The sequence below is a fragment of the Aulonocara stuartgranti genome (assembly GCF_965226115.1).
Source record: "Aulonocara stuartgranti genome assembly, chromosome: 6".
In the NCBI taxonomy this organism is placed as follows: domain Eukaryota; kingdom Metazoa; phylum Chordata; class Actinopteri; order Cichliformes; family Cichlidae; genus Aulonocara; species Aulonocara stuartgranti.
In genome coordinates this window covers 32,132,854-32,159,738 of record NC_138944.1, presented here as the reverse complement: position 1 = coordinate 32,159,738, position 26,885 = coordinate 32,132,854, and the positions used below count along the sequence as shown (strand labels likewise).

The 26,885-nt window shown below is 38.8% G+C and overlaps 1 protein-coding gene and 1 long non-coding RNA gene across 2 annotated transcripts in view; one reads left to right on the top strand and one right to left on the bottom strand.

Annotated features, from left to right (window-relative positions):
* Window positions 1-192: 192 nt before the first annotated feature.
* Window positions 193-26,127, top strand: LOC309708935 (homeobox protein unc-4 homolog). Its single transcript, XM_082537304.1, has 5 exons — window positions 193-283; window positions 457-551; window positions 20,840-21,418; window positions 22,088-22,263; window positions 24,543-26,127. The coding sequence occupies exons 3-5, from the start codon at window positions 21,154-21,156 to the stop codon at window positions 25,701-25,703; spliced, it is 1,602 nt and encodes a 533-aa protein (XP_082393430.1). The 5' UTR covers window positions 193-283; window positions 457-551; window positions 20,840-21,153; the 3' UTR covers window positions 25,704-26,127.
* The window catches only part of LOC309708938, a 41,626-nt gene continuing 14,941 nt past the window's right edge, over window positions 201-26,885 (bottom strand). Inside the window, exon 3 of the long non-coding RNA XR_014277378.1 lies at window positions 201-252. This is a non-coding gene — a long non-coding RNA (uncharacterized lncRNA). The remainder of the gene's footprint in view (window positions 253-26,885) is intronic.

Below are 26,885 nucleotides of genomic sequence, written 5' to 3'. Positions count from 1 at the left end.
TGTATTTACTTTCTTTTGGATTTTTGTGCATCTGTGAATATTGTACTTTTCAGTCTCATTGAGTTAAATCTATGTTCTGGCATATGCAAGTTTTTCATGTAGGCATGTGCTGATGTCATAGTAGAGACTATTCACGGCCACGTTAAGGAGAAGACGACGTTCACATGTGGACGAGGAGGAATAAGCTGAAAGAAATGGAGAGGGCATCCAAGGGACTATTGTGTGATCCATTTGCAGTCATCTGGAGAAAATCTAAAGAAAAAGTTCAAAAAGTCAACTGAAGGTGATCTTTGTTTTTGACTTAAGAAATTAATAATTATGGTAATTCACTTTTCAATAATGACACAATTGATGTAAGACAAAACTTCATCAGAATTGGTAAAAAACAAACAAACAAACAAACAAATAAATAAATTTATAGGTCGATTGTTTTTTTCACATGTATCATTTTTATAGAGCACAAAAGAAATGGTTGGATCTGAAATACCAGCCACCTCCAGCAAAAAATCAAGAAGGAGAAGAAAAAGAGGAACACTGCTGATACATTACAGGTAACATGTTTAATGTAATAAGGGTAATTAGGAAAAGTGGAGACAGCCGTGGAGAACAAGAAGCAGCTCAACTGAATTAGAAAAGAAACAGGAAACAAAACTAAAAGCAAAGCATATGTCAAACTAACTTTCAAAGTTAAATGGAAAATGTTTGAATTAAACAGGAAAACACAAATGAACTAAATAAAGCAGAAATGAAGACTGAGGGAGGAATTAAACGAAAGCAACTCAGAACTAACAAAACTGAACACGCTAAGAACGAACACAGCAGTTAATCATGTTTCTTTATTTGGAAATCCACAGAAATCTATTGTTTCCCCACAGCACTGCAGAAAAAAGAACTTGTTGCTGTGGTTCTGTCTCAGATCAAAGGCAGTAACTTTCTTTTTCAGCACAGTGAGCTGAAATTATTAGAACCTCATCGTTGGTTAACAAAGTAAGTTATGTGTCTAAAACAGAATCCAAATAACTGTAACTTCAATTATTGTGTTAAAATAATCCTTTGAACACACAAATATTATAAGCATGCCTGGCTGCTAACATGTTCTTCTCCCCGAAACCAAAGACTTAACATTAGGAAATGTTAAGCATTACCAACATTAAGCATTAGGGAGTTAAAATCTTACAGGGCATCTGTACATTCAGTGGGGAAAAAACTAAGCTGTAAGATATCACACTGTATTTTAAATTGAACAGGGATTTAATTGTTTGTAAAATGCTAAATAATGACCTGTTTTACATCCTTTGTCTGTCCCTCCATCTAAAATATGTCTCAACGAAATAGAAAGTGCCCTGTAATACACTGAACCCCAATAAGAGATCCAACAAGTTGGATGTGGGCGTCTGTGAGTACTGTTGTATATACTGAACCACTACATCGCTGCTTCCTGTCTGGGGCAAGAGAGATACTGAGGATTAATATAGAACAGCTGTCCAGGAGCTCTGCGATGTCCTGGTCAGGACTTTAATTTTCTTTTTTAACAGTGTATATTTTGTCAAAGCAATAAAAAGTCTGAGATCAAAGAATCACCAGAGCAGGTAGCTCTATATTTTTGACTTCTTTCACCTAAGCCTACTTGCAAAGGTGAAGCCATTTCTCTGTTTCAGAGACTTTGAAAAAGCAATCAATGCCTTTAATTCATCTCGCCTTGACTTCTGCAACAGCCTCTATGGTGTTACTTCGTCATTAATTGGCCGACTACAGCTGGTTCAAAACCCCGCGGCAAGGTTCCTGACTGGCACACACAAACGAGAGCACATATCCTCTATACTTGCCTCGCTACACTGGCTGCCAGTTAGTTTTCAAATTTATTTTAAGATCTTGACACTTGTTTTTAAAACATTGCATCTGATCTTCTAAATTGGTATACTCCGGTGAGATCTTTGAGGTCTGCAGACCAAATGCTTCTAGTTGTCCCTAGGTCTAGCTTAAAACAGAGATCAGGTTTTTGCTGCGACTGCAAAGGGAATTAGGCTCCCTTTCCCGTCTCCGGCTGTAATCAGCCGAGCAACCTGTTGCTTGGCCCGTAAACGTGTTAAACACGACACTACGGAGCCACAGAACACAACGAGAACGCAATTGTCTTTATTTTCTCAGGAATTTTTCTGCAATTAGGGATGAAACTCTGCAAACTTGTGGAGCAGTTACACACATAGGAGGAATGTGTTTTCTTTATATCAAATGTCATGGATGGCTTTTAATTTATTTTTGATATTAAGTCATCACATTCAGTTAATCTTGTTGAATTTAAGCGTAACTGTCTTTTATTTTCTTGGGAATTTTGTAGTAACTTATGATGAAATTGTGCACACGTATAGAGTGAGTGAGCCAAAAGACATCCGCATCTCAACGATCAAGCATGACTTATTTACATTTTTTTAATAACTGAAAATGGATACAGGAATGCCATGAAGAAATAACAGATGTTACAAACACAAAAGGAAGAATCAAGGATATAACTACACAAAGGCTGATTAGAACAGCCCGAATGAATTAGCACAGTTGTAGACAAACACCACAATGAGCGCGGGGAGGAAGTAAAGCTAAACAAGCAGAGACAAAATTGTATCAAAATAAAACAGCTAGTGTAGCACAGTAACTGACATCAACCTACACATAGGGGAACTGACAAAAAAATAAATACATTTAAGGAGGTCTAATGGCTAATATTCACATTGGCACTTTTTGACCCAATTCCAATTAATGTCTCTGCATTAGAAGGAATCACCAACGTTTCCTCAGTCTTTCAGAAAAGTCCTCCATTACACTCACAGTGGTGTTTTTCACCTATGTTCTTGCTTTTTCTGTGATGAGTTCAAATTCAAAAAAGGTTAAAAAAAAAAACACTGACATAGGACACAGACCTTCAAAATAAAACAGGAAACATGAGACACAGACATGACAGTACAAACTTGATAACATAAGACAGCATGACACATAAAGAGTGAGGAAAACTTAAATACTGGGGAAGAGAACACAAGGGGAATCTAATAAACAAATAAACTTCGCGAACCAACATCAAAATAAACTAAATGTAACTTTAACATGAAGACATGTTGGCTATGTAAAAAAAAGCTAAAGGGCTAAAGACACACACCTTTGATGCTGCGAGGCAAAATATCAATTTTTCACACATAGAAATGCAGAAACTAAGAAAAAACAAAAGTTTTCCTGGCAGGAGTTCTTTCACAAGCTCTACTTCTAGTGATTCAACTTAACAAGTTGAAAAAACAGTGTGATGACAGAGCAGCTCAAAGAAAAAGCGACATTTACTAAAATATCAGGATATTATCAGCCTTGCTGTACCCTTTATTAGTTCAGTCTAATGTGTATTATGAGGATTCATGTGACCCAGTGCAGGAAGAAAGCGAACGTGAAGAAAAGAGAGCTCAGCTTTTACATGTTGTTTTACGGGATGTTTCTAACTGTAACTGATGAAAGAACTAACAAAAAACAAACTACCAGGAAATTCAGAATCTCCAGGAAACTGTGCGTAACAGCACAGATTTAGCAGACACAACGGACACAACTTAGCAAAAAAGCCAATGGAGTCATTTTGTCCTCTTGGCTTTTTAAAAATCATGTAATTCTGGTCAAATCTATTATATATTATATATTTATGACTTTATATTTCATGACTTTTCCTAAAATTGGCTTATTTATCAAAAAGTGAATTTTGGGTTATGTAGGACTTAAAAAAAAAGCAAAGATATTATGATCACTTCAGGCAGATGTGGCAGATGTGTATGAGATGATAAGTTCAGTGTTAAAATGAGTAGTCATCTATTGTGATGCCTCTCTTTTTAAATGTTCTTTACGTTATCCAAAATTCCTTTTTAGCTTTTTGTAATGTTCTTCTGCAATTATTAAATTACTGAGATTTGTTAGATGTTGTATTATTTGTTGTAATCTCCATTCATTAATTTATTTTTCTTTAATCTGTAATTAAATTATGTATAAAACTAATAAAATCCCCCAAAATTAGTCTTAAATCTTTTTTTGTCAAATTGTACTTAAAATTTACAAATTTTTAAATATCTTTGCCATTAGCACAATTGTTCCAGGACAGGGTCACAATAACTCCTCCCTTTGGTTCCAGCGGTTTTGGAATTCCAGTTCCAAAAAGAAGAGGAACTATTTATGAAGCAGGAATTGTCTATACTAACGGGGTTGCACACAAGCCTAAAAATGATCAAAGTTTTCAATCCCTGTTTTGCACAATTGCAGTTAATTTTTTTGTGCACAATAAAAGTACAGTTGTTTAGCAGTAAATATCTTTTCTGGTATTTAAAAAAAATCTACTGAAACATACTTCCAGTCATGTGCTGTGGAGGTCAGTCAGCTGATCCACAGATCTTAACAATGAATATTTGATCCCCAGTGAAGTGACTGCCTTTGGTGTTTGGACTGAATAGTCTTTGATGAGAGAAGGAACCTAGAGCACTGCCAGCTTTACAGAGACAAAATAGCCACATGAGGAGCTGCACTGCAGCTTTTTCACTACACGAGGGCGCTGGAGATCTACAAGGCTGAGCATGGCTCACTGTTACAGCCAAAACTGAAACAGCCTATTTCAGGAGGCCCGGACTTATTCAACATTATGAACTTTGGTGAAATGAAATCAGCAGACTCTTCTTTTAAGCCTTTGTTTGTGCCAGGACAATCAATCAACATACGCTCAGTTTATAAAGATTACAAACATTAATATGTGTTTGCAGATTGTGATCACATGTTTAAGGTGAAGCCCTGACTGCAGTGTGTTTGTTAAAGTGTGGCTTTTGGACTATTAAAAAACAATAACAGAAAAACCCTGCTACATTTGTAGATTTGTGTGTAACTCCTGGAATCCTTCATGCAGCCTGCACACGGCCTGCAAGGAATTGACTCTGACAATTACAATAATGAGATAATTGCAATCTGTCACCATACATTCAGCGTTAGCGTATCACAAAATAACCAATGCAAGTGTGATATTCCTTCTACTCACCACACAAGTCTGATCTGCATAACACACACAGCACCCCACTTTGTAATTATAAATGAATTTCACGGTGTGAGGCTTTTAATGCAAATAATGTGGATCTTCTCACCAACAGGACAGTGTGTGTGTGTGTGTGTGTGTGTGTGTGTGTGTGTGTGTGTTTGGGAGTATGTGTGTATCAGATTGTGGCCAAGCTTTGTTTGACTAGCTTTCCCTCTAAAACGAGTTAATGGGATGGAAGTTATTTGCTACCCTGAGCTGACGATCCGGGGTCGAACAGAAGGGTTGAATTAAAAAAAAAAAAACAGAAAAGAAAAAATGCATCAATAATTGTGCAGAAGACAATGAACACACCAAATCAGGACAAAGAAAGACAGATGGAGACGGCAGGGGTATAGCCTTGGTTTCCGTGTGTGTGTGTTTGTGTGTGTGTGGTTAGTGACAGGGACCCCATCAGTGCAGGATCAGAGTGGGGAAATTGGAGGACAATGTTGGAAGAAGGGGGGTGTGAGGGGTTTGTGGGATAATTTAAACCGATTGGGGAGGCGGTGTCCCAGAGGTGCATAATTTACTCATTCATTAACTAGACCAAACAAGAGCCAATATTAATTAACTCGTTCCTCGTGGCGAGGCGCCCCGAGAAGCGCGTGCTTTGTTGTCAAATGACCACATAGGAAGTGAAGGCTTTAAAATGAGACAGGCCGCAGGGTGAAGATGCTTTTAATTTGAAATGTGACAAATAATCAAGGGCATTTGTTCTTAAATGAACTTTGGTGAGTGTACTTATGTGCACACATTTTTTTTTAAATTTTAGACTCTGCACTTCCAACACCTTTTTCATTTTTTTTAATCTTGTATTTTTATTATTATTATTTTTATTATTATTATTGGAGATAACGATGTTTCACAAAAAAAGATATGTTTGGATCTATGAAGTGATGAATACAGCAAAGTAAATAAGCAACGCAATACAAGAAGATGCTTGCAAAGATGTTAATGTTTAATGTTCAATACTTTTTTACACTTTAGTAAATGACCTAAATAATTTTAACTCTTAAGTTCAATACTACTACTTCTACTACCATTGTTGATAATAAATACTATGCAACATCAATTGTCATCATTGGTGGAAAATAATTAATTAGCCTCGTTTTCTGGTTTGGTTTTTAGAATTGTAGTGTACAAAGTTAGGTTTAGTTGGTTTCGGACCACAATAAAACTTCTGGTACTCTTAATATTTTTTATTTATTTACTCATTTTACAAGTAAATTCCCATGGAAACTGATTATATACAGTGAGTAAATGCAAATATATATTATATTATTAACAAATAACATAAGAATAACAGTAGTTGTTTTTTTTTTTAAATGATTAAAAAAAATCCACTTATTTTATGCATCTTATCCACCGGAGGGCGCTCCTTCACTGAGCCACTCAGTGCTGTCAGGCCCTGCTAACTTTGATTAAGGTTTAAATTGGCTGAATTTAATGAACGCTGCCTAATTAGGCAGGATAACAGCTTTAATTGATAAGTAATTATTTGCCACAAATTGTTATTAATTCTCCAGCTCCGTCTCATAGTGTACTGACTCTAAACCCTACCCCCCCACACACCCCGCCTGCTCCCCCTCCTCCCCTGCAGCATCTCTATTTATGTAACAAGCAGTGGTAAACAATTAAGCATATGTTAGGATGGGATGCTCCGGAGGGTATCATCAGGCTGTGCTTGGTGCACTGGCAGTTTATGTGAAATTATTTGCTCTCGCTGACTGATACCTCTGAGCATTAATTGCTTAAACTGTCCTGTGAATTTGGCTGAGTGCCATTGAAGGCTCAGTGTCACGTCTGACAGAAAAAAGGAAAATCAGTGACCCTTTAATCAAGAGAGCTCAGCTTTAATTTTAGGAGGAGGTGATATATTACTTATGTATAAATAATATATTGATCTTATAGCTTCTGCAACTATGTACTAAAATGCCACTGAGTTTCATCGTGATATTTTTATTACAATGAATCAAGCAAATATTATACTAATAATACTATTATTGTCATGGAATTAATTTACATCAGGCAAAGACCACAAAGCTTACAAGAAACAATCAACAAATAATATTCTGCAAATAATACATATGTAAATGTGTATATGTATACATATAAACATGTATAGATGTGTATATACAGCATTGTTTTCATTCTTGTGTGAAAGCAATGCATTCATTATTGAGTCATAGTGTGTACTTCGATTTTGAGTTGAGTTTTTATTAATTAATGACACAGTGTAACAGAGTCACATGTTGTTCATCTAGGACCTGGCAACAGCTAGATTTTATTTTTATTATGTCTTGGTACCTGAAACTGTAGACTTGATAGATACATAGATACTTTCTATTTACTATGACTGTATATGTATGTGATGTTCAGTTTGCTTCCTCTTTAGAACATATGTAGTAACTTCCTGTCTTCTACTGTACATGAAGCTGCAGGAACTTGTAGCATTGGTCTTCAGAGCATCCTACTTCTCAAGAGTCTGCAGTCAAATCCAAACCTTCTCAAAAACCATCCATGTTTAACAATAACCCGCTGAGCTTCACAAACACAAGTTTGAAGTTTATGTAAAGGCTCAAAATGTGCCTGTGCTGTGGTCACTGTAAGAAAAGCTGTATGCTGTCAGTGCTTGAATGTGGAACTGTGAATGCTAATTGAGGTAACTGGTCAACAAATTTGAAGTAAGACATGGTGCTAATTTTGCAAGGTTGAGCCAAAACATTTGCAGTAATAGCTAACCAATGAGCTGGGGTCTCAGGATGTGGATGTAACCACACAGCCTATACCACACCAGGAATCCCACATCTAATTTCCCAAAGTCACTACTGACTCTATCACACAGGTAATTATGTCTGTTTTATAGACATGAGAAGTTGTAAGGCTTAACTGATGACAATAGACTGATGTGAAACCTACAGCTGTGCAAAGAAAGATGCTCAAAACAAAACAACATTAAAGTGGTATACATTGTATACATTTAGGGATTTAACATAAGGGTCATGTATTGAAATAAAGCACATGTATTCAGATTTAAATAACCGTCGCTCAGCAATATATTATCCATTTGCTGATTAGCATGGAGGAAACAATGAGGGTTGTCACAGAGTGGCACACATAAAAATAAATCATTGAGATCATGTAAATAAAGCACATACATCTTCAGTGTAATTGTGTTTCTGAACAGCTGTGGTCAAAGACTATCGTGTGCCTTCCATGCACTTTTCTGTCCAGTTATATAGCAAACAAAGTGAATCTGCCTGTCAGTGTCATGGCACTTTTGTGTCAAAATATTCGGTAAAAATTATGTTTTGATTTCTTTAAATGTGCTTATTGTCAAATCTGAGCTCATGCTAACCAAATAAATAAGTGTGCAACTGAGTCTACAGTTGTTCATGCTTTAAATTGAAGTTGTAGGGGTTAACAGACAATGAGGAGCTCAGTGAGTTGAGAAAACAAAACATGAACCGAGCGCGCCGAAGAAAAGGCCTTTGTTTCAAACAGCATCAGTCATTTCATGTCAGTGCACGGGGGCCACTCTGACGGAGCTATTCATTAAAGTGATTTAAATGAGATGCGCGTGAACTTGCTTCCTAATTAAAACATATTTCCTTGTTTACAGAGTGGCTTTAAGCTGGGCCCTTTGGGGTGGGGTGGGGGACTTTCTCCTCCCTCTTTTCTCCCTTCCACCGTTTCACTGCCAGCAGATGGTTTTGTTGGGCTCCAGTAGTTAGCCAGTGGCCGAATAGGGCCAACCATTCTTCCCCTGTATGCCCATCAGATCCCAGCATTTATTTTAATGCCTCACCCCTCCCCTCCACAAATGTGCACGTGAGAAGTAGCTCTATTGATTGGGCTGCTAAATGTATATGCAAATATTTCGAGCCCGTGCATGAAAAATTGGCGTCGCCATTTCTCAAATTACTATATTTTGAAAATGTTAATTTGCATAGCGGATTTCCCTGCGGGGTAGGGGGGTTAATTAGGTCTATTTCCGTGCGGCTTGTGCCAAGACAGCCAAGGAAAAAAATAGAGGGTGGGCAGAAGAAAGAGAAAAGAGGGAGAGAGGGGGAGATGCGACTCACTGATAACAATTAAAATGGCATTTTGGACTCTTTCAAGCATGGAAAAATTTTTGGCATATTAAGCACGTTTTAGGAGAAGGTGATAAGTCAGTTTTAATTGAAATGGAATTGTTGCTCCAGAGGAAGTTTGGCATTTAATCCACTCAATTTTAAACACACAGGCAGATCTTAAAGGCATCAGGTTTAATCTATCAAACGAGAGGTGAATTAAAGAAAATAACTTTAACCACAATTTGCATTTCCTCCCAATATTCTGTCACAGGCACAATTATGTTCATAATTAGATGGAGAAAAAGTTTCCTAATTGCATGGAGAGAAGGAGCTAAAACGCACTCGCCTGGAAATGGGGTCTTTCCTTTTCTAAATTATCAAAGCTTTCATTATGTGTCAGGCAAAAGATTTGTGGGAGGAAAAAAACAAAACATCAATACATTAAATCCTTTCGCTTCTAATTGGAATGGCATCCACTTTCCTGGTTTAATGCTGCACCAAGCGCACAGCAGGATCAAAAAACCGTCTCGCAACCATTAATTTAGATTAGACTCTTAATTATCAACCAATCACTAAATAATGACTGACTTCATTTCAGATAGTTAAAAATTAACTTGCAGGCAGTAATTGAGTAATTAACTCTCCACTGCTTCACCTTTACTTTGCTAATTATAAAAATTAATATGACTTGATTCTTTCTCTCAAGAGGAATATTGACGGTTTTATGGCTCAGAAGAGATTCTCATTCTTGTGTCTTGCAACCTGCATGATCACAGGGTCATCTTTTTATATATCAAGCAAAAAACAATGTTCTGGGAGGAGGTGCTCTGTGGGAGCCTCCTCTTTTCGTGGATATGGCACCTACATTTGAATGTTAACAACAGGTCACGTGATTATGGGAACGATATAAGATGTTAGATGACCATTTCCTGCTCCAAATTTTTGTTCTTGATCTCAACTGGAGTAGCTTCACAGGATTTAACTGTAATCTTACACAGAGGCGTGGTGTAGACACACAGTTCATCCAGTACTTGAAACCTTCTTCTAAGCCTACTGTCTCCTGATTGGTCACCCCTCACAAACAGAAGATAACAGGAAGGTGAGGCTTCAGTGTGAACTATGTGTCTGAGATTACTATAGAGCCAAGAGGAAACTGACAGTAATTATTATCTGAAAGTTGTAAGAGGTGGCATTAATTTTGTCCTTCATACATTTTTTGTATACATGTGCAATAAGTTGTTGAACAATCATAATCATTTTCATGATGTGTTTTTTTTCTGTTCTCAAACTGATCTCCCTGTTGGAGATCAGTCTGGAGGGAGTTATTTTTTTTGTCCTTATCTTTCCTCATGTGGTGCATTTTCCATTGTTACACCTCTCTGACCTGTCTTCCCCATGTGATGTTTTTGTGTAATGTATGTATGGTCGGAGGGTAAGATGATGCCGCCAATGCGTGCAATAGGTTGGCAGCCTTAACATGAAATTTCCCACTTGTGGGACTAATAAAGGTATCTATCTATCTATCTATCTATCTATCTATCTATCTATCTATCTATCTATCTATCTATCTATCTATCTATCTATCTATCTATCTATCTATCTATCTATCTATCTATCTATCTATCTATCTATCTATCTATCTATCTATCTATCTATCTATCTATCTATCTATCTATGAGTCAAAGAGCTTTACTACGGAATTTTGACCATGACTGTACTTTCAGTTTTACTTCCTTGGTTAGTTAGAGTTTTTTCCTCTAAAGCTACGATTGCCCTTCCAAACTAATGTACAGCTGGTGATTTAAAAATAAAATAAAACTTTTACCAGTTTGGATTTTGTTAAGGCGGTTTTAGCTTGCCTCTGCTAGGCCTCACTTTTTAATTATGTTTGGATACCTTTTCAAGCATTTTTACTAATATGTCTGCTCTGGGGTGAGAATTTCATACTCCAGTTCTGGTGAAGGAAACTGTGTGTCTTCGCACTTTATAGATTCAGCTTGCAAACTAGAGTTAGTTGATAACTTCACCAGCTATCAGTCATTTACCAGTTATTACTTAAAATGCAAATTTAGAGACACAAATTGTCATGGGAAATATAATTTGCACCTATTGAGCTATGCTGACAGAGTTTAAGGTAAGTCTTTTTGGTTTTTTGCTTCATTGTCCATTTATTCTGCCATTACAGAAGCTTTCCGGCCCATATCTCTTTAATATGCGGAGTCCACCATGGCTGCCAAACTACTACATATAAGTGACACATACAAGCTGTGATCACCCATTAGCACAAGTTCCAAAAATGGATCAATTTTAGTTGTATTGAAACAAGGTTTAGGAGTCCTTTGAGTTCATCTTACAATTAATTAGATTATGATATTTATTTTTAAACATACCCAGACTGCCTTGCAGATGTTTCCTTTGATGTGACTGCTTATAGGTATTTTTGAGCACTCACACACACCTTCATGCTAAATTATTTCAATTACAGGATTTTTTGGGGTTTTCTTGCATGTACTGCTCACTGCAATAACATTCTCAGTGAAGTGATAAGATAAAATGACCAGTAAATGTGGACATAATTTTGTTATCACAGACTCAGAATTAACATCCAGAAATGTTATTTGGGTTTTCTTAAGGTGCCACCTCTTAGAAACTTCCATGCATCAAAATAGTAATCTCCAGAGGCCTCAATGACAGCGTGACTTTCTGTGTCCATCAAACCTGTTGCTAGAGGTTTCTTTTCTTAATAGGCACACAAAAAATGCCCCTTCTTAACATTCAGTATTCAACTGTTACCATCATGTAGGACTGGTATATTTAAGGCGGGCTATTAATTATTGGCACAATAAAGAGTCCTATTTACAGAATCATTAAAAAGAAAGTATACCCCTTTTAGTTTGAAGGTTTTGCATTTCAGGACACAATAAAAATCATACACTCCTTATCAGGTTCTCAAAGTAGTTAAATACAAATGAATAACAACACAATATTATACACTGTGCTGTTATTTATTAACAAAAACTAAACCAAAAGCTGGGTGTGAAAAAACTAAGTACACCCCGTGATTCAAGAACTTTTAGAACCACCTTAAGTAGCAATAACTGTGAGTTTTCTATATGGCTTTATCAGCCTCTCACCTCATTGTGGAGGAATTGTAGACAACTCTCATTGATGTTTGGGGATGTTTGCTTATGCACAGCTCTCAGGCTGAGGTCAGGATTTTGACTAGGCTATTGCAACACTTTCAATCTTTTTTTTTTCTTTTATACAAGTGCTCCACTTGCCAATGATCACTTAATCACATGCATTTGATCAGCAGCGCCTTGCTGCTACTTACCTCTCCATTCCTGTGGAAGTAGTAAAGACGTACTTGTGTGCTTTTTAGCCCAATGCTTCTGCATTTTAACTCAATTTTTGTTAAATAAATAATAACAGTGTAATATGTTATTTTTTTCATCTGAGGTTGTATTTACATAATTTTGAGATCTACTATTGACCCGATTTGTTTTTTTCTTATTATGCCCTGATATGCAAAACCTTAGAATTGAGAAATTGTATTTTCTTATTACAATGACTATACACAGTGGGATGGGACGTTTGTTGATGAATGCTGTTTCTAAGCCTGGATTACAAATGTGTTTGTATTTGAAATGTGACTGGAACAAATAATAGCTGCTTGGAGCTGTCACCCAAAGAACACCCACGACACACACACAGATATATAATAATGGACACATCTATAAGGAAACTTCATGATCAGAGCTCACTTGTATATTGAAATCCTATGTGAACGTGTTGCTGCTGTTGGTCGTTCAAGGATGTCTTTGAAAACATTGTGAAAGTAGCAGAAAATAGACCACTCAACCAAATGATCATGTGTTTCCTTTGGTTCACAGCTATGCACCAGCCAAATGTGTAGTAGATCAGATTACATACACAGACATATAAACAAAGTTTTCCTCCTTTAGAGATGGAATCAAAACAGCGATGTTTGCTGTTCCTAAACTGCAGCAGCCAAGTACAAACAGACATATAAATAAAAAGTGAACCTCTGCTTACTCTCCAAACCTCACTTGTAAAACTATGATGTTTTTGAGTGAATTTTGGAAAATCTGCAGCGTTTTCCAAAGTAACGGCAACTGATGTCATTTTATCTCGAGCAAAATCCAAGATCCATTTATAGATTTTATGTTTTTGAAGGCCTAAGCTACCAATCAGTTTTAAGGTATAACAATAAGCTATACTTCACTGAAATAATCGCTCTATGTTTTGATATGTATTGCACATTTTACCACAGCAGGAACACTGAATCGTAGGTTTGTTTCATTATTTACCAACAAGCAAGATTCCAACAGTACAATGCATCCAGCATAAAGTACTATAAATAAATAAGTGCACCCCATGGAAACTGATAAAGTCAATATACTTAACATGAGGAACATAAACAAGGAACATAAACATCTGGCCATAAACATCTGGCCTAATTCATTTAAGAAAACGTCAGGAGTTATATCCTGTTGCAGTTGTTTATCATTAACACAGACTTACAACCCAATTAAAATTGGTTGCACATGTTTCAGACTTTTATTGCATGTGTTGTCCATAAAATGGATTTCCTAGTTTGTTTAGTAAAGTATATACAATATACTATACTAAAAGGTCCTTTTTTGGCTCCACTTGTCACGTGGCTTCATGCTATCCTGAAAGGGTCTGGTGTGGTCGACACCAAACGTACCTACACTGTCTCCAAATAACTTGAATCAATTGTTGTGTTCAGGATGTGCTTTTCCGCCAGGCCTTTTAATTATCCTTATGTTCACTGGCAAATTTATAGATGCATGTACTTCAGTTTTAGGATTTATTTATTTATTTGGAAGTTTCATTTTTAGCAATTACTATCAACAGACTGGAAAATTTACAGAATTTTTACTCAAACATGAGGTTCTTTAAAAAGCAGCTTCTTTCTGCTGCTACCTTAGTTTTAAGGGGGTTACCACAGGAGGTAGTGCCACATTTGTTTGGTAGATTTGGTACATTTCTACACCAAATAACCATCCCGAGGTACTTTTTCCACAAAACTGATCTCATTTTATGTCATTAAATGTCATCTGTTTGAGGATTTTAGGGCAAATATATATTTGTCTTAAGTTGATAATGCTGATACCTTGTACCATAATAAATACACTCAGCTTGATGTTGTATGTTATGATGGTTGGACAGTAGTAACGTGGCCGTGGCTTTAATTGTAGTTTATCCAGAAAACATCTGATTTCAGGAGGGGGAATTCCCTCTAACAGTCCCGAGGCTGAAGTGTATTTTGAAATCAAATCAAAAATATTTTTGTCACTTTTTTCACAGGCTTTTCCTTGCGTAAGTGTAGATTTAGTGGCGTGGCCTGCAAAGAGAGATGAGAGAAGGGAGGAGGGCTAGAGGCAAGGCAAGCCGAACCCTGGCCTGCATGTGAGTTGCCCATCTTATTATCAAGTTAATTAAAGCTAGCATCTGACAATGTCACTCGTGCCCAGCAAAAAGAGGAGGAGGGAAGAAAAGGGAATTTAAATGCTGCAGTCTCTGAGGACCTCATGTCAAGGGCTGCTTTTCATCGAGCACTGCATGTGTTTGGCTCACACAGCCACTGGGAAAGAACAGGGGAGGGTTTGGATGGGGAGGGGGAGCTTTCAGAAAAAAAAAACCTTTTATAAGCAAATGACAAGAAGGCATTGGATTTTGATGTTCAAAAATGGCAGCAGGAAAATAAATACATATCAGAAAGAACAGCACAGAAATAAAAAGGAAATAGAGCAAAAGCAAGAGATAGAGAAGTGAGGGAGATGAAAAGGGCCTCTCAAGCTGTTCAAAGTTGCACTAAGATTGAGGAAAGAGGGGTTTATAAGAGCCCGACGACCAGCCAACATTAAAGAGTCCATTTAAAACCTAGACATTGAAATGCAGAAAGCCTGCTCGTGTGTGGACTCGGGGTCAAGTAACGGAGGGATTATATGGTTCTTCATAATAATATTAATTAAACAATTTACATGCTAATAAGGTAACAATTATCGGAGCTTCTGGTGAAAGATTCAGGTTATTACAACACGCCAATCCCAGGGCTACGGGTCACAGGCAGAACAGCAGAGAGAAATCTCAACTCAAATTAACATTCTGTCAGCTCCAGAAATTGGATAAATAAAGTCGAATTAATTCACAGTAATGGAAGCGGGAGGGGGAGCCACTTATTCAACCAGCTCTGATTACCATTCAGTATTCACCAGCACGCGGGTGGCTTTCTGTCAAGAAATTTAACACAAAATGAAGCAGTCACCGCCGTGGGCAAGATTTGGCCCCTGCGACACCGTTTACAATTTATATGTATAATCTTGCTCTCCCTCTCCCTCTCCCTCCATCACTTCCTCGAAGATGTCCACCTGGACACCCAGTTGCTCCTGGCCTGTGCTATGATTGTAAATTTCAACACCTTTCATTTCCCATTTTCCAACGCACACATCAATTTGAGCACCATTTCCCCTCGCATTTGGCTAGACCCTTAACTTGATGGGATAACTTGAAATTTTAATTGCAGTCATCTTGCCTCTTTTTTTCTTAACCTGAGACACCAGAGACTGCTTCAGTCTGTTTGGTTGCTATTGAAATGGTGTTGCTGGTCACTGGAAAAGGCTATATCTTGCTTCCAGTAAATAAATGGAAAAAAGATGCAAGTTGGGTGTAAAAACGATTGAGCCTCACTTTGTCAATTTAAGGGCGTTGGAGATATATATATATATATATATATATATATATATATATATATATATATATCAACATCTGCAATGTGATATATATTTATATATATCAATTTTTTTCCTGCTTAGAGCTGTGATGATTTGAAACATCTTGAAAATTAATGGGTGGATTACCATGAAATTCATGTCATCCCACAGGTCAATTTTTGCATCTTTGAACATCTTACTTACTGTTCTCTCCATTAGTCATATTTCTATTATTTTGCTATGTTTTTAATCTAATTTCAACAAAATGAATGCCATTCCCACATCCCAAGGTTTAGTTTGTACTACTAATATGGCAAGTGCAGATGATCCAGCATGGAGCAACGTTTGCTGTGCTAAACATTTAAGCATGTTAGCATGAAACCACAAACATGATCCTGAAGTCTGACAAGAGTCTGTTCTCAAAACATGTGCATACTTCCTATTTTAATCAATTGCATCACAAGGATGCTGGATTCTTACAAAATGACCTCATAATTCATTGTACCACACTTCAAGTTATGCGCTTATTCTTGTTGTGGTTTTGACCAAAAAGTAAAGAGTCACCAATTTCCAAAAATAAAAAAGGAAGGCACAATGAAAATACAAAAAAGAAGACAATATATGTAAAATCTAGCTTAATAATGTATGGATATTTAAATTGACCTTATCAATTTTCCAATATGCCACTGATAAAACACATATCACTAGAATTGTGTTACATAACAGCACATTCTCATTTCAGGCATTTACAGTTAGCTCTATCATTTACTGGACAAAGATATGTTTCGGTTAGCTTTACCTCTTTACCACAGAAGATTTTAATTTGTTTAGGTATTACAGCCATTTTTGTACACAGTTTCCCATTTCCAGGGGCTCGAAATGAGCTCAACTGGATAGTTGACTGATAAGTGTTGCATTTGCATTTTGAATCTTTTCACTAGAATTTTAAAGGTCCAAATAGATGCCAGTGCAAATGAGGGTTAGGCTGAAAAATACAAAAACAAAATAAACCTGCCAGAGGGACAGCAAAAACTTTAGGTTTGGTCAAATCAGCAATCTGGTCCGTTGTTAAAACTAATTAATGCACTGGCCAGCTCAGCAACAAAAAATCACAGAAGGCAACTGAGTGCATGATCACAGAATTATTTCCATGGTTAACAAAAACAACAAAAAACAAACACAATCTAACCAAGTCAAGGAGGGGGTGAGCGTATCACTGTCAAGGTTTACAGTAAAGGGATGCCTTAATAAATGAAAATACAGTTTACAACAAGGTACAAACTGCCCATTTTACTCAAGAACACGAAGGCCAGATGGGACACATTATCTGTCACACATGGTGGAGACGATGTTATGGTATGGTCATGTATGGCTGCCAGTATAAGCAGGTCACTAGTGTTTATTGATGATGTGACTGCTCACAGAAGTAGCAGGATGAACTGTGATGTATACAGGGCTATACATCTGCTCAGATTCAGCTAAAAACAGCAAAACTGATTGGACAGTGCTTTACAGTAAAAATGCATAATGACCAACAGCATACTGGAAAAATAACCGAACAGTCTCTCAACAGCCAAGTTAGCCACAACCCAATATATCATGTTTTGAATTTTTTTTTGATACAAACTTGAAGGCAGAGAGACCCACAAGTGGGCAGCAACTGAAAGTGGCTGCAGTAAAGGCCGAGCACCTCACAGCATTTGGTGATGGTTGTTGGTTCCAAACTTCAGGCAGTCATTGACTGCAAAGGATTGTCATCCAAATATTAAAAATAATCCTTACATTTAAAATGATCTTAGTTTGTCCAATTACTTTTGAGCATCTGAAATTGATGGACTGTGTGCACAAATGGCTGTAGTTCTGAACCAATTAATGGCAAAATGTTGTTAAACTTAAATTATGGTCTGCACTTCAATCACATATTGATTGTTTGAGCTTAAATTGACTGTGATGGTGTACAGAGGGAGAAAAACAATGTCTCTTTGTCCAACAATTTATGTTCCTAACAACGCTTTAGTTTAATGCTGTCTTTTTTGCTTGGTTCCATTTCTTTTAGGGTGTGTCTATTACAAACTTCCACTAATTAGATTATTTGGTTGTGCTCATTAGCCTGAGTTGAATGATAATAGACAGATGGATTCAGCCAGTCACCTGCCAAGTATTTTGAAACTGGCTGCCTTGTCCCAAGCAGTTTCAAAGGAGGGTTATCAATCGTTTTATGTTTTTTTCCACTTTCCATTTTGGGGTTGCTGCTGGGCTGGGAAGTTATGTAAATAATAAATAAATAAAGAAGATGGGTTGTGGGTTATTGTGTGTCAAGCAATATGATGGGCTGATTCAACAAGGACTGTAAATTAGGACTGTTCAAGTCAGTAACCCTTTAAACAAAGTGAAATGTCATGCTTTGATATTAAAATTGTTTGCTGTATCTGTCAAAACTAAAAAACAATACTTTAAATGTTCTTTTCGGCAGCATTTTTCTTAACATGAGCGCACACACTAAATGGAAGAGCAGCAGCATTTTCTACCAGATTATCAGATTTCTAAGTAAATGTTTTTTAAAAAAAATCTTCCTGAGAGTTCAGAAATGTCTGTCCACCTGTCTGTGAAAAAAAACATCTGTCAGGGCGATGATCTGAACATTTGGACCCATCAGCATGAATTACTTAAACATAAAGACTCTTTTAGTAAACCTTGCTTACTCTTTTCCTCCCTTTTTATTACAAACAGCATTTCTTTATTAGAGTCAGAAAAATTCTGATGTCTGTTCTGACGAAGAAGCTACACAGAGTACTGGTTGTTGCATGGTTTTTTAAAGTTTAGTTGACCAAATATAATGGCCAAATTAACAGTCAGGGCCAACTAAACCTACTATGTTTGTGTTTTTCTATTGCTGTATGTTAGCCACTATGCCAGAGCCTTTGTGTCTACAATGTAGTTTATTTCCTTTAAACATAGACACATGACGTCTATCCATATGAACATTGTTGATATAATTAGTAAGCCTGTTCTCAAATTAGGAATATATAAGACATGAAATATGAAAGCACACACAGCTCAGGACTTAGAATAAGCCAGAGTGTAAAATAATAAATTAAATCTTACATTAACTGACCTACAGTTATATACAATTTTGTGGTAAGTACAGAGGGGATCTGTTTTTACAGGTGCTGTTCAAATCAACATATTTGTCAGTCGTTGAAAAATTACAGCAAATGTAAATGGAGCTAAACATTCCTCTTTTTGCTTTTACTTGAGTAGAATTTAAAAATGTAGAACTTTTCCATATTTGAGCAGTATTAAAACAGTTTATGAAATTACATTTTATTTATATGGCACCAAAATATAACAGTTACCTCAAGGTGCTTTAAATTGAAAAGTATAGACCCTACAGTAATACAGAGAAAACCCCAGCAACCCCCCTATGAGCAAGCATCTGGCGACAGTGGGCAGGAAAACTCCCTTTTAACAGGCTTAAAGCTCAGGGAGGGGCAGCTATTTGCCATCAATGTTTGATGATGACTGGAGAAAGACAGGACAGATCTTCAGTAGATACTCTTTCATACAATGTAATAAAGTTTAACTTTAAAAAAAACTACAGTGTAACTTTAACTTACATCAGAGAGGTCTACTTTTTTTTAAATATATTGGTGTAAGTATTACTTTTCCTTTAAAGAACAAAATGCTGGAATACCTTTTGCATTTAAAGTTCTATACTTTGTTTATTTTTCAACAATAGCCATAAGAAGTTCATTTCTGAAAAGAAAAAAACAACCCAGGCTGTCTGCCTGGGATCCCTTCTCTCAAAATTCACTGAAATTTTATGGGTTTTGATCATCTCACATTATCCAAGAGCTGAAGTTTACTTAATTCCATGTGATACGGTAGGAAGCTCCAGAACAACTAGATGGTGAGGTAAAATTTCACTAGTCACCATTTCAAGAATGACAAGCAAACTTTAAAAATTAGCTTTGAAGACTACAGGAATTATTGATTACCTACGTGAACATCTGTGGACTAAGTCTCACTGCTGGACAAACACCTATCATCAGGTGAATGTCATGTGATATCATTTAAAAAAGAAAGAAAGAAAAATCTCCAGAAAAGCTAATAAAGCTTCATGGCCTAACTCAGAAAAGCATTTTATCCTAGCACGCTCAGTTAAGGCTGAACGGAGACTACTTACTGTATTGGATTCTTGGAAACATCACGTCGTGTAGGCTACAATCCACTTTACAGCTAAACACGAGTGTAAGCTGTGAGGTAAAAAATCGAAATAATGAATAGTCGACCAACACCTCGGTCATGGATGGCTCGGTGATGTGTGTATGTGTGTGTGGTGTGTGTGGTGTGTGTGTGTGTGTGTGTGTGTGTGTGTGTGTGGGGGGGGGTTACAGAGATGGAGAGAGGCTTGTACTTTAAAATGCAATGTGACAGCTCAGGAAAAGGCGGGGAGGCTGATAATAAAGGCGCTGTTATTGGATCAATCTGCACCCGAATGCCCCGTAAACGACACTTACACACCATACGGGAGCGCGCACACATGCACGATCGCGCAATTGAAGTGAGAGTGAGGGGAAAGAGGGAGCATGGTTATTGCGTTAAAAGTTCAAATTAAAAAAAATGTTTATTTCTAGAAAAAAATGCAAGGTTTATTCCTGGGGATTTCATGGAGTTGCTCTTTCAATCAGTTAGCTATTTCCACACGGCAGCTTAGCCTCGTCCTCATTGTTTTGACAGGGCTGAATTAAAGGACCGTGCCAGGTGTAATTAGCGATCGATCTGAAAGGGGGGAAAGCTCTCTCTCTCTTTCTCTCGCTGTCTCTCTCTTTCTCCTCCCTTTTTGCTTTGCTTCCTTTAGACTACTCCATTAACCGCGTCTCTGACGTCACGTGGCGATTAACGTTTCTTATTGGTCCCGCGAGCAGATGGAGGAGTCCTAATGAGCTGGCTCGCGGAGAGAGGGAGCAGGGTTGACATATCGGCTGGACCGTAAACGTGAAATACCTCCCCTAGCCTGGTCTCCGCCGTTTCACTACAGACCGCACCGTGGCCGTGGGAGACGGCTGTCTGCCTGGGATCCCTTCTCTCCCCCCCTCCCCACCTCCGCCTTCGTATCTCCTCCTCCGGTTCCTCTTCGCCGCTTCTTCCTCCTCTGCCCGACTTTTTGTTTTGACTGCATGTTCAGCCACACTGCCTCCCTCTGCATCTTCACTTCGGCCCCGCCGCAGCCCGGGCGAGCATGGACAGCCGTGTACTCGAGCATCCTCACGCCCAGTTCGGAGGCTCCTTGGGCGGGTTGGTGGGTTTCCCGTACGCGCTCGGCCCCCATCACCACCACCACCACCATCACCAGCACGTCTACGAGCTGGCGAGCGGACACCAGCTGCAGTCCGCGGCCGCCGTGCCCTTCTCTATAGACGGATTACTTAACGGCTCCTGCTCGGCCTCGGTGGTCAGCTCTAACTCGCTGCTCTCCTCCGACAGTCAGCAGTTCAAACTCTCAGGTAGGCTGGGCTATTGTTTTTTGTTTTTTTAATTATTTTTTTTACTGCCTTATGAGGCACACAGAGGTGCATGAAAACAGTGTACTGTACTAGGAAGTGGGGTAAACCAAAGTTTCCTGGGCTTTTCTCGCTACATTGAAACATTTTTAGTGGAAATATGCCACTTTTTATGATTGGTTTTACAGGAAGGTTTTACAGGAAAATCAGCCTACAGAACAAACATAGTCTTTAAAAGTTTTTAACCTAGGTTGTTTTGTTTTTTTGTTTTTTTTTAAAGAAGAAGGAGAAGAAGAAGACGAAACAGAGTTTTAGTAAATTTGCGGTAAAGGCTACAGAAGAGGCTAAGATAAAAACTTGTCATTGCAGGGTGCTAATTCATTTGGCCAAAATTAAACGTTGAAGGCCTAATGAACAGAAAATTGTCTCTTATATCAAATAAAATCAAGCATTAATTATTTGTGTATTTATCGGGACGTGGTTTATGTCGAACAGCAAAAAGAAAAGTGATAGTTGTCAGTTTTACAACAAACTGGTTTAAATGTACAAGCTAACTTGAACCTCGTAGCATGAACGTCTCTCTCTCTCTCCCTCACTCACACGTGCGCTCACATACACACACTTCTACACACTTAAACACACACATGCACACACATACTTACACGTCTTCAGATTCTGGGGACCCGGATAAGGACAGTCCCGGTTGTAAACGGAGGCGCACGAGGACGAATTTCACCGGATGGCAGCTGGAGGAGCTCGAGAAGGCTTTCAACGAGAGTCACTATCCGGATGTGTTCATGCGGGAGGCGCTCGCGCTCAGGCTTGACCTCGTGGAGTCACGGGTTCAGGTAAAGGCACACAGCAAATTAGACACAAGATTTGGGCACACTCAGGAGCATTTTTATTTCTTTTTTCTACCCTCGAGATGGACGTAGCCCAACACCAGACACCAGATTTATTTTGCTGCTTCTCTGAATTTTCTCTACAACAATATAGTTTTGTCATGGTCCGTGGAGGCTTAGCCTGGCCAATATTCAGGTAGCTGTTTGCCAGTTATCAAAGCGTCAATAAAGAGTCTCCTTTGAATTATGCATGTAGGCAACCTATTGATTTATGGGTTAATAAAAAACATGGCTATTTACTGAGCAAACCAAGGGGGGATATAGTTAATAGAATTCTTCCTTCGCCTTTCATTTTTTGTTTTAACACCCAAGCTATTATTATTATTATTATTATTATTATTATTATTATTATTATTATTATTATTATTATTATACAAAGAGTCTCATGTCAGTTTGTAAACAATTTACAGTTATTAGATTTTAGTTTAACTATATATATTTAAAAGCTGAGTTATTGTATTTTTATTAAAACTTTTAGGCTATTATTATTATTAGTAGTACTATTAAATGCAACAGTAATGAATACTGGTGAGCTATTAATAAAACGATTAATTTTATAGTATATCTGATCATAATAATAACAATAATAATAACAATAATAAAACCTTATTAACAACATTCATATAATAAAAAAATACTTTAAGGTAAATGTTTATTTTTTGAGGATCTGGATCATCACTTGTTAAATTGGTGGTTTAATTTGACTTAATTATAATAACAGCAACAATAATAATAATAACTTAATACGTGATCTAGTTTGTTGCTTGTAATTAATTCGCTGTGTTCGTTTTAAAATAATATTCTGTATAATTTACCGTAGAGGCTGTTCATGTATATTTGCCATGTATAGCTCTCACATGGCTGTATGAGTGAAAGCGGCAACGAAGCACAGCTCTCCGTTGATGTTGTTTTGGGGATTTCGCTCCTAAACCGCAGATTATTGTTCCCTCAAGCTTCTTAACGCTCCTTTATCAGCAGGTTTGCGGGGGAAAGATATAACCAACATTAACAATTCATAAGAAGCGCCTTTGTCGCGCGCGATGCTGGTCTCGCCTCCTTATTATGCAATATTCTCGGATCTTTTTACCACTCCAGACCTTATCAGTGCCGAACACGCGGGCACGAGCGCGCCCAGAGGCCGGGCGTGGAGCGCTCCTGGGCGGGGGAGGCTCCCTTTCTTGGCTCGCTGCGAAGGGAGGAGAGCCAGGGATTGCCGTGCAAGTGCCACAGTCCCTCCGACCCACAGAAGCGGACGGGATATGGCCGATTTTAGCCAGTGTGCAGTCAAATGTAATCGACGGAGGTGCTCATCACACACGCTCGTTCGTAATTAACACCTGCACATCTGCGCATCTGCAGGTTCCAGCCCTGTGACCTATTAACCTAATGTGCTGCGCACATGTGTAAAGCTGCAGTAAACAAAGAAACACGGAGAACGAAAGCAGTGATTTCACTTGTTTCGAGGCTTTGTGGGATTTGGGTGGATTTACAGGCAGTTTTTGGTTTTGTGCTTAGCTTCTGGTCAGACACTGCTTTATCAGTTTATCCTGGCAGACGAGAGGTCTGCTGTTGCCATAAGGCTGTCAGACACTCTATTTAAAAAACCTTTTGTCTAATGCAGCCCCACTCAGTGAAGTCATGTAATGGTTTTTATGGCTGGGATAATTAAAAAAAGAAGAAAAATATGAATCCTTAAAAATTAATACAGAGTTTATTCTTTTTTTCCTCCGATGCTTGTTAGAAAGGGAATCTTTCTGAATTCAGAAGATATTTTTGATTAGAGGTGTCCATGTTAATTTAAGATATTCTGTAATTCACTATTTACATGGTTATTTAACAGATACGTGGATTGTATTTATTTTCTGATAGGCTGTCATATGTTAGCAAATTGATAAAAATGCAAATTGAGTCTTGGATGAGTATTTCTGTAACAACAGCAGGTAAAAAAAATTATAAGGGAAAAGGAGCAAATCCTCTCAGCATTTTTGGGAGATTCGCCTAAAAAAAAACTTTAATATTTGATAAACTATTAAAACAAAATTCAGTTTAATTCTGTCAAAATTCACCAAAGCAACAGGATGTATAAAATGACATTTTCTTAAAAGTCCTTTTTGTTATATGTTGTTGTGAAAAAAAGACCATTCTCCTGCAAAATCCACCTTGTGTGCTAGTGTTCCACCTGTGCATGTATTTTCATGTGTATATTTGTGTGTACATGTGCATAGGTTTGGTTCCAAAACCGACGCGCTAAATGGAGAAAAAAGGAGAACACAAAGAAAGGGCCGGGCCGACCTGCTCACAACTCCCACCCGACCACCTGCAGCGGCGAGCCCATGGACCCGGAGGAGATAGCACGAAGGGAGCGCGAGCGGGAGGAGAAGAAGAAGAGGAAACAGGAGAGGAAGCTGCTCAAGTCCCAGAATAAACTCCTCGCAGGTGACAGCTTCCACACACCCGGCGGTTCAGAGAGCGACAGCGGGGTCTCCCAGTTCACTGACAGCGAGCAGCAGTCTTCTAACCTTACTCTTCATATAGAACTGCCAGCATCGAAGAGTACGGGAGGACACCAAACTGAATCCAGCTGTGACCAAACGCGGCACGACTTCAGCCAACTACAAAACCACCAAAACCAAAGAACAACAGCAGACTCGGAGCAGGTTTCACCAGGCAGCACGCACAGCTCCAGCCCTGGAGGCCCAAGGTCCTCCGCCCTGCAGAAACGAAACCCTTTCAGTGTGGAGAGCCTCCTCTCTGACACCATGCCTCGACGGAAATCTCTGCTGGACTTCCCCTCGCTGCCTAATCAGAGGACACTGGTGGGAAAAGGTCACTTCTTGCTTTACCCAGTTACCCATCAGCCTTTGGGTTTTCTAGTGCCCCAAGCGGCCCTGAAGGCCACACCATGTCAGGACAGCATTAACAGGCTCAGCCTGGGACAGAGGTGTGTGCCAAGTGAAGGGAGCCCCGCTTCCTCTGACCTCTGCAGCTTTGGCAGCATCACCAAGCCGCTGAATTCGGATCATATACAGCACGACACGCAGCATCACCACAATCACGTTAGCAGCAGAGCGGATGGAGCCGACGTGGAGGACTGTGGTGGTGACTGCGGGGATGGAAGATTCCCCGTTTCTTCTCCACCAAACAGTTCAACTCAGACAGCTCGGGTCAGGCTGAGCTCCACGCAGTCCAGCGACAGCGGCGAGGAGAGGAGTCCCAGAGTTCAATTGGAGGCGGCGACCAATGGCTGCCAATCTGCTGAGCTGTGTGCAAAAGAGAAGGGTGCAAGAGAGGAGCAAGCGTCTCCAGACCTCTCCGAGTGTCTCAAGGCAAACACAGACTGTCAAGAAACACCCGGAACAGATGGAGAGGATGTCGATATGGACTAACACTTTCAAGGAGCAAACATAAACAAAGGACCAGGAACACCGCTCAGACTATTCAAACATTCCCAAAGCTCTGCTGAGATGCTCTAAAACATATCAGGAATCAGGAGACTTAATCCTCATCTATTTTTGAATCAGAAGGTGTGATCAATCCAGATGGCCCCCCCTCAAAGCTGTGGCTGTCCTTATATTTGGGCTTCAGGCCTCAAACACCTTTAGAAGCAGGTTCTTTCTTTTTTTTCTCTCCTTTTATTCTTTTGTTTTCTTCCCTTTTTTGGTGAACAACTTGTAACAAAAACTAGGCTACAATAAACATCTTACACACAACAAAAATCCTCAGATATTGTAAAAAAAAAAACAACAAAAAACGAGAAAATGATATTTATATGTAAACATTTTGATAAATAAAGTTATTGTTTAAATTGAATCACTGTCTTTCCAGGGCCATATTGAAAAGGGAGGAGCAGGGGAGGGGAAGAAGGTGAGATTCGGGTGTAGGGGAGTGCTGCTGTGTGGCAGAACCTCGGATCATGGCGGCTGGAGTTTTGTCGTGTTACAGCAGATAAATCCCCCCTTTTTTCCCCCTCTGAGTAGTGAGCCGGAGCTGGGGCTCAAGTCCGTCTGGCTGTTTGTATTTATTGCTTTAACAAATTTATTCATTTGAAAGGCCGAGCTGGAATGAGGTTAGTGGCCGCGGGCTATAGGACCCTGCGCCTCCTGCTGAGTTTTGATATGAAAGTAATTATTTTCCCACTGGCTGCCGCGGGTCTCGAGGCAGTTTCCCCCACCGCCGCCGCCGCCCCCTCCTTTCAGCCCAAAGGGTTATTAGACATTACCGATTTCTAGTGATACGGAATCACATAAACTTCCTACAATAATAGAATTAGCATGAAAGGCAGGGGTGTCAAATTGAAATGGGAAAATAATAGCCGCGCCAGCTGCACCGCGAATGTGTGCGTGCGTGTGCCCGTGTGTGCATGAGAGCGCATAGTCTATTGAGCGCGAGGAGGAGGAGGAGGAGGAGATGGTGGTAGATTCGTGGGGCGGAATTTTCATGAGCTGCCGCGGTTGTCAGACGGCCCTTGTAGTCGGCTATATTAAGATAGATGTTCGATGATATCCCTCATTGTTCTGTCGCTTATATTGATGTTGCAGCGTTATCGCCCTATTGATCATGTGTCGCAC

Coding starts and splice junctions, on each gene's coding strand:
- LOC309708935 (XM_082537304.1), top strand. CDS start 21,154: ATGGACAGCCGTGTACTCGAGCATCCTCACGCCCAGTTCGGAGGCTCC. Junction 21,419..22,087: donor TCAGCAGTTCAAACTCTCAG/GTAGGCTGGGCT, acceptor ACACGTCTTCAG/ATTCTGGGGACCCGGATAAG. Junction 22,264..24,542: donor TCGTGGAGTCACGGGTTCAG/GTAAAGGCACAC, acceptor ACATGTGCATAG/GTTTGGTTCCAAAACCGACG.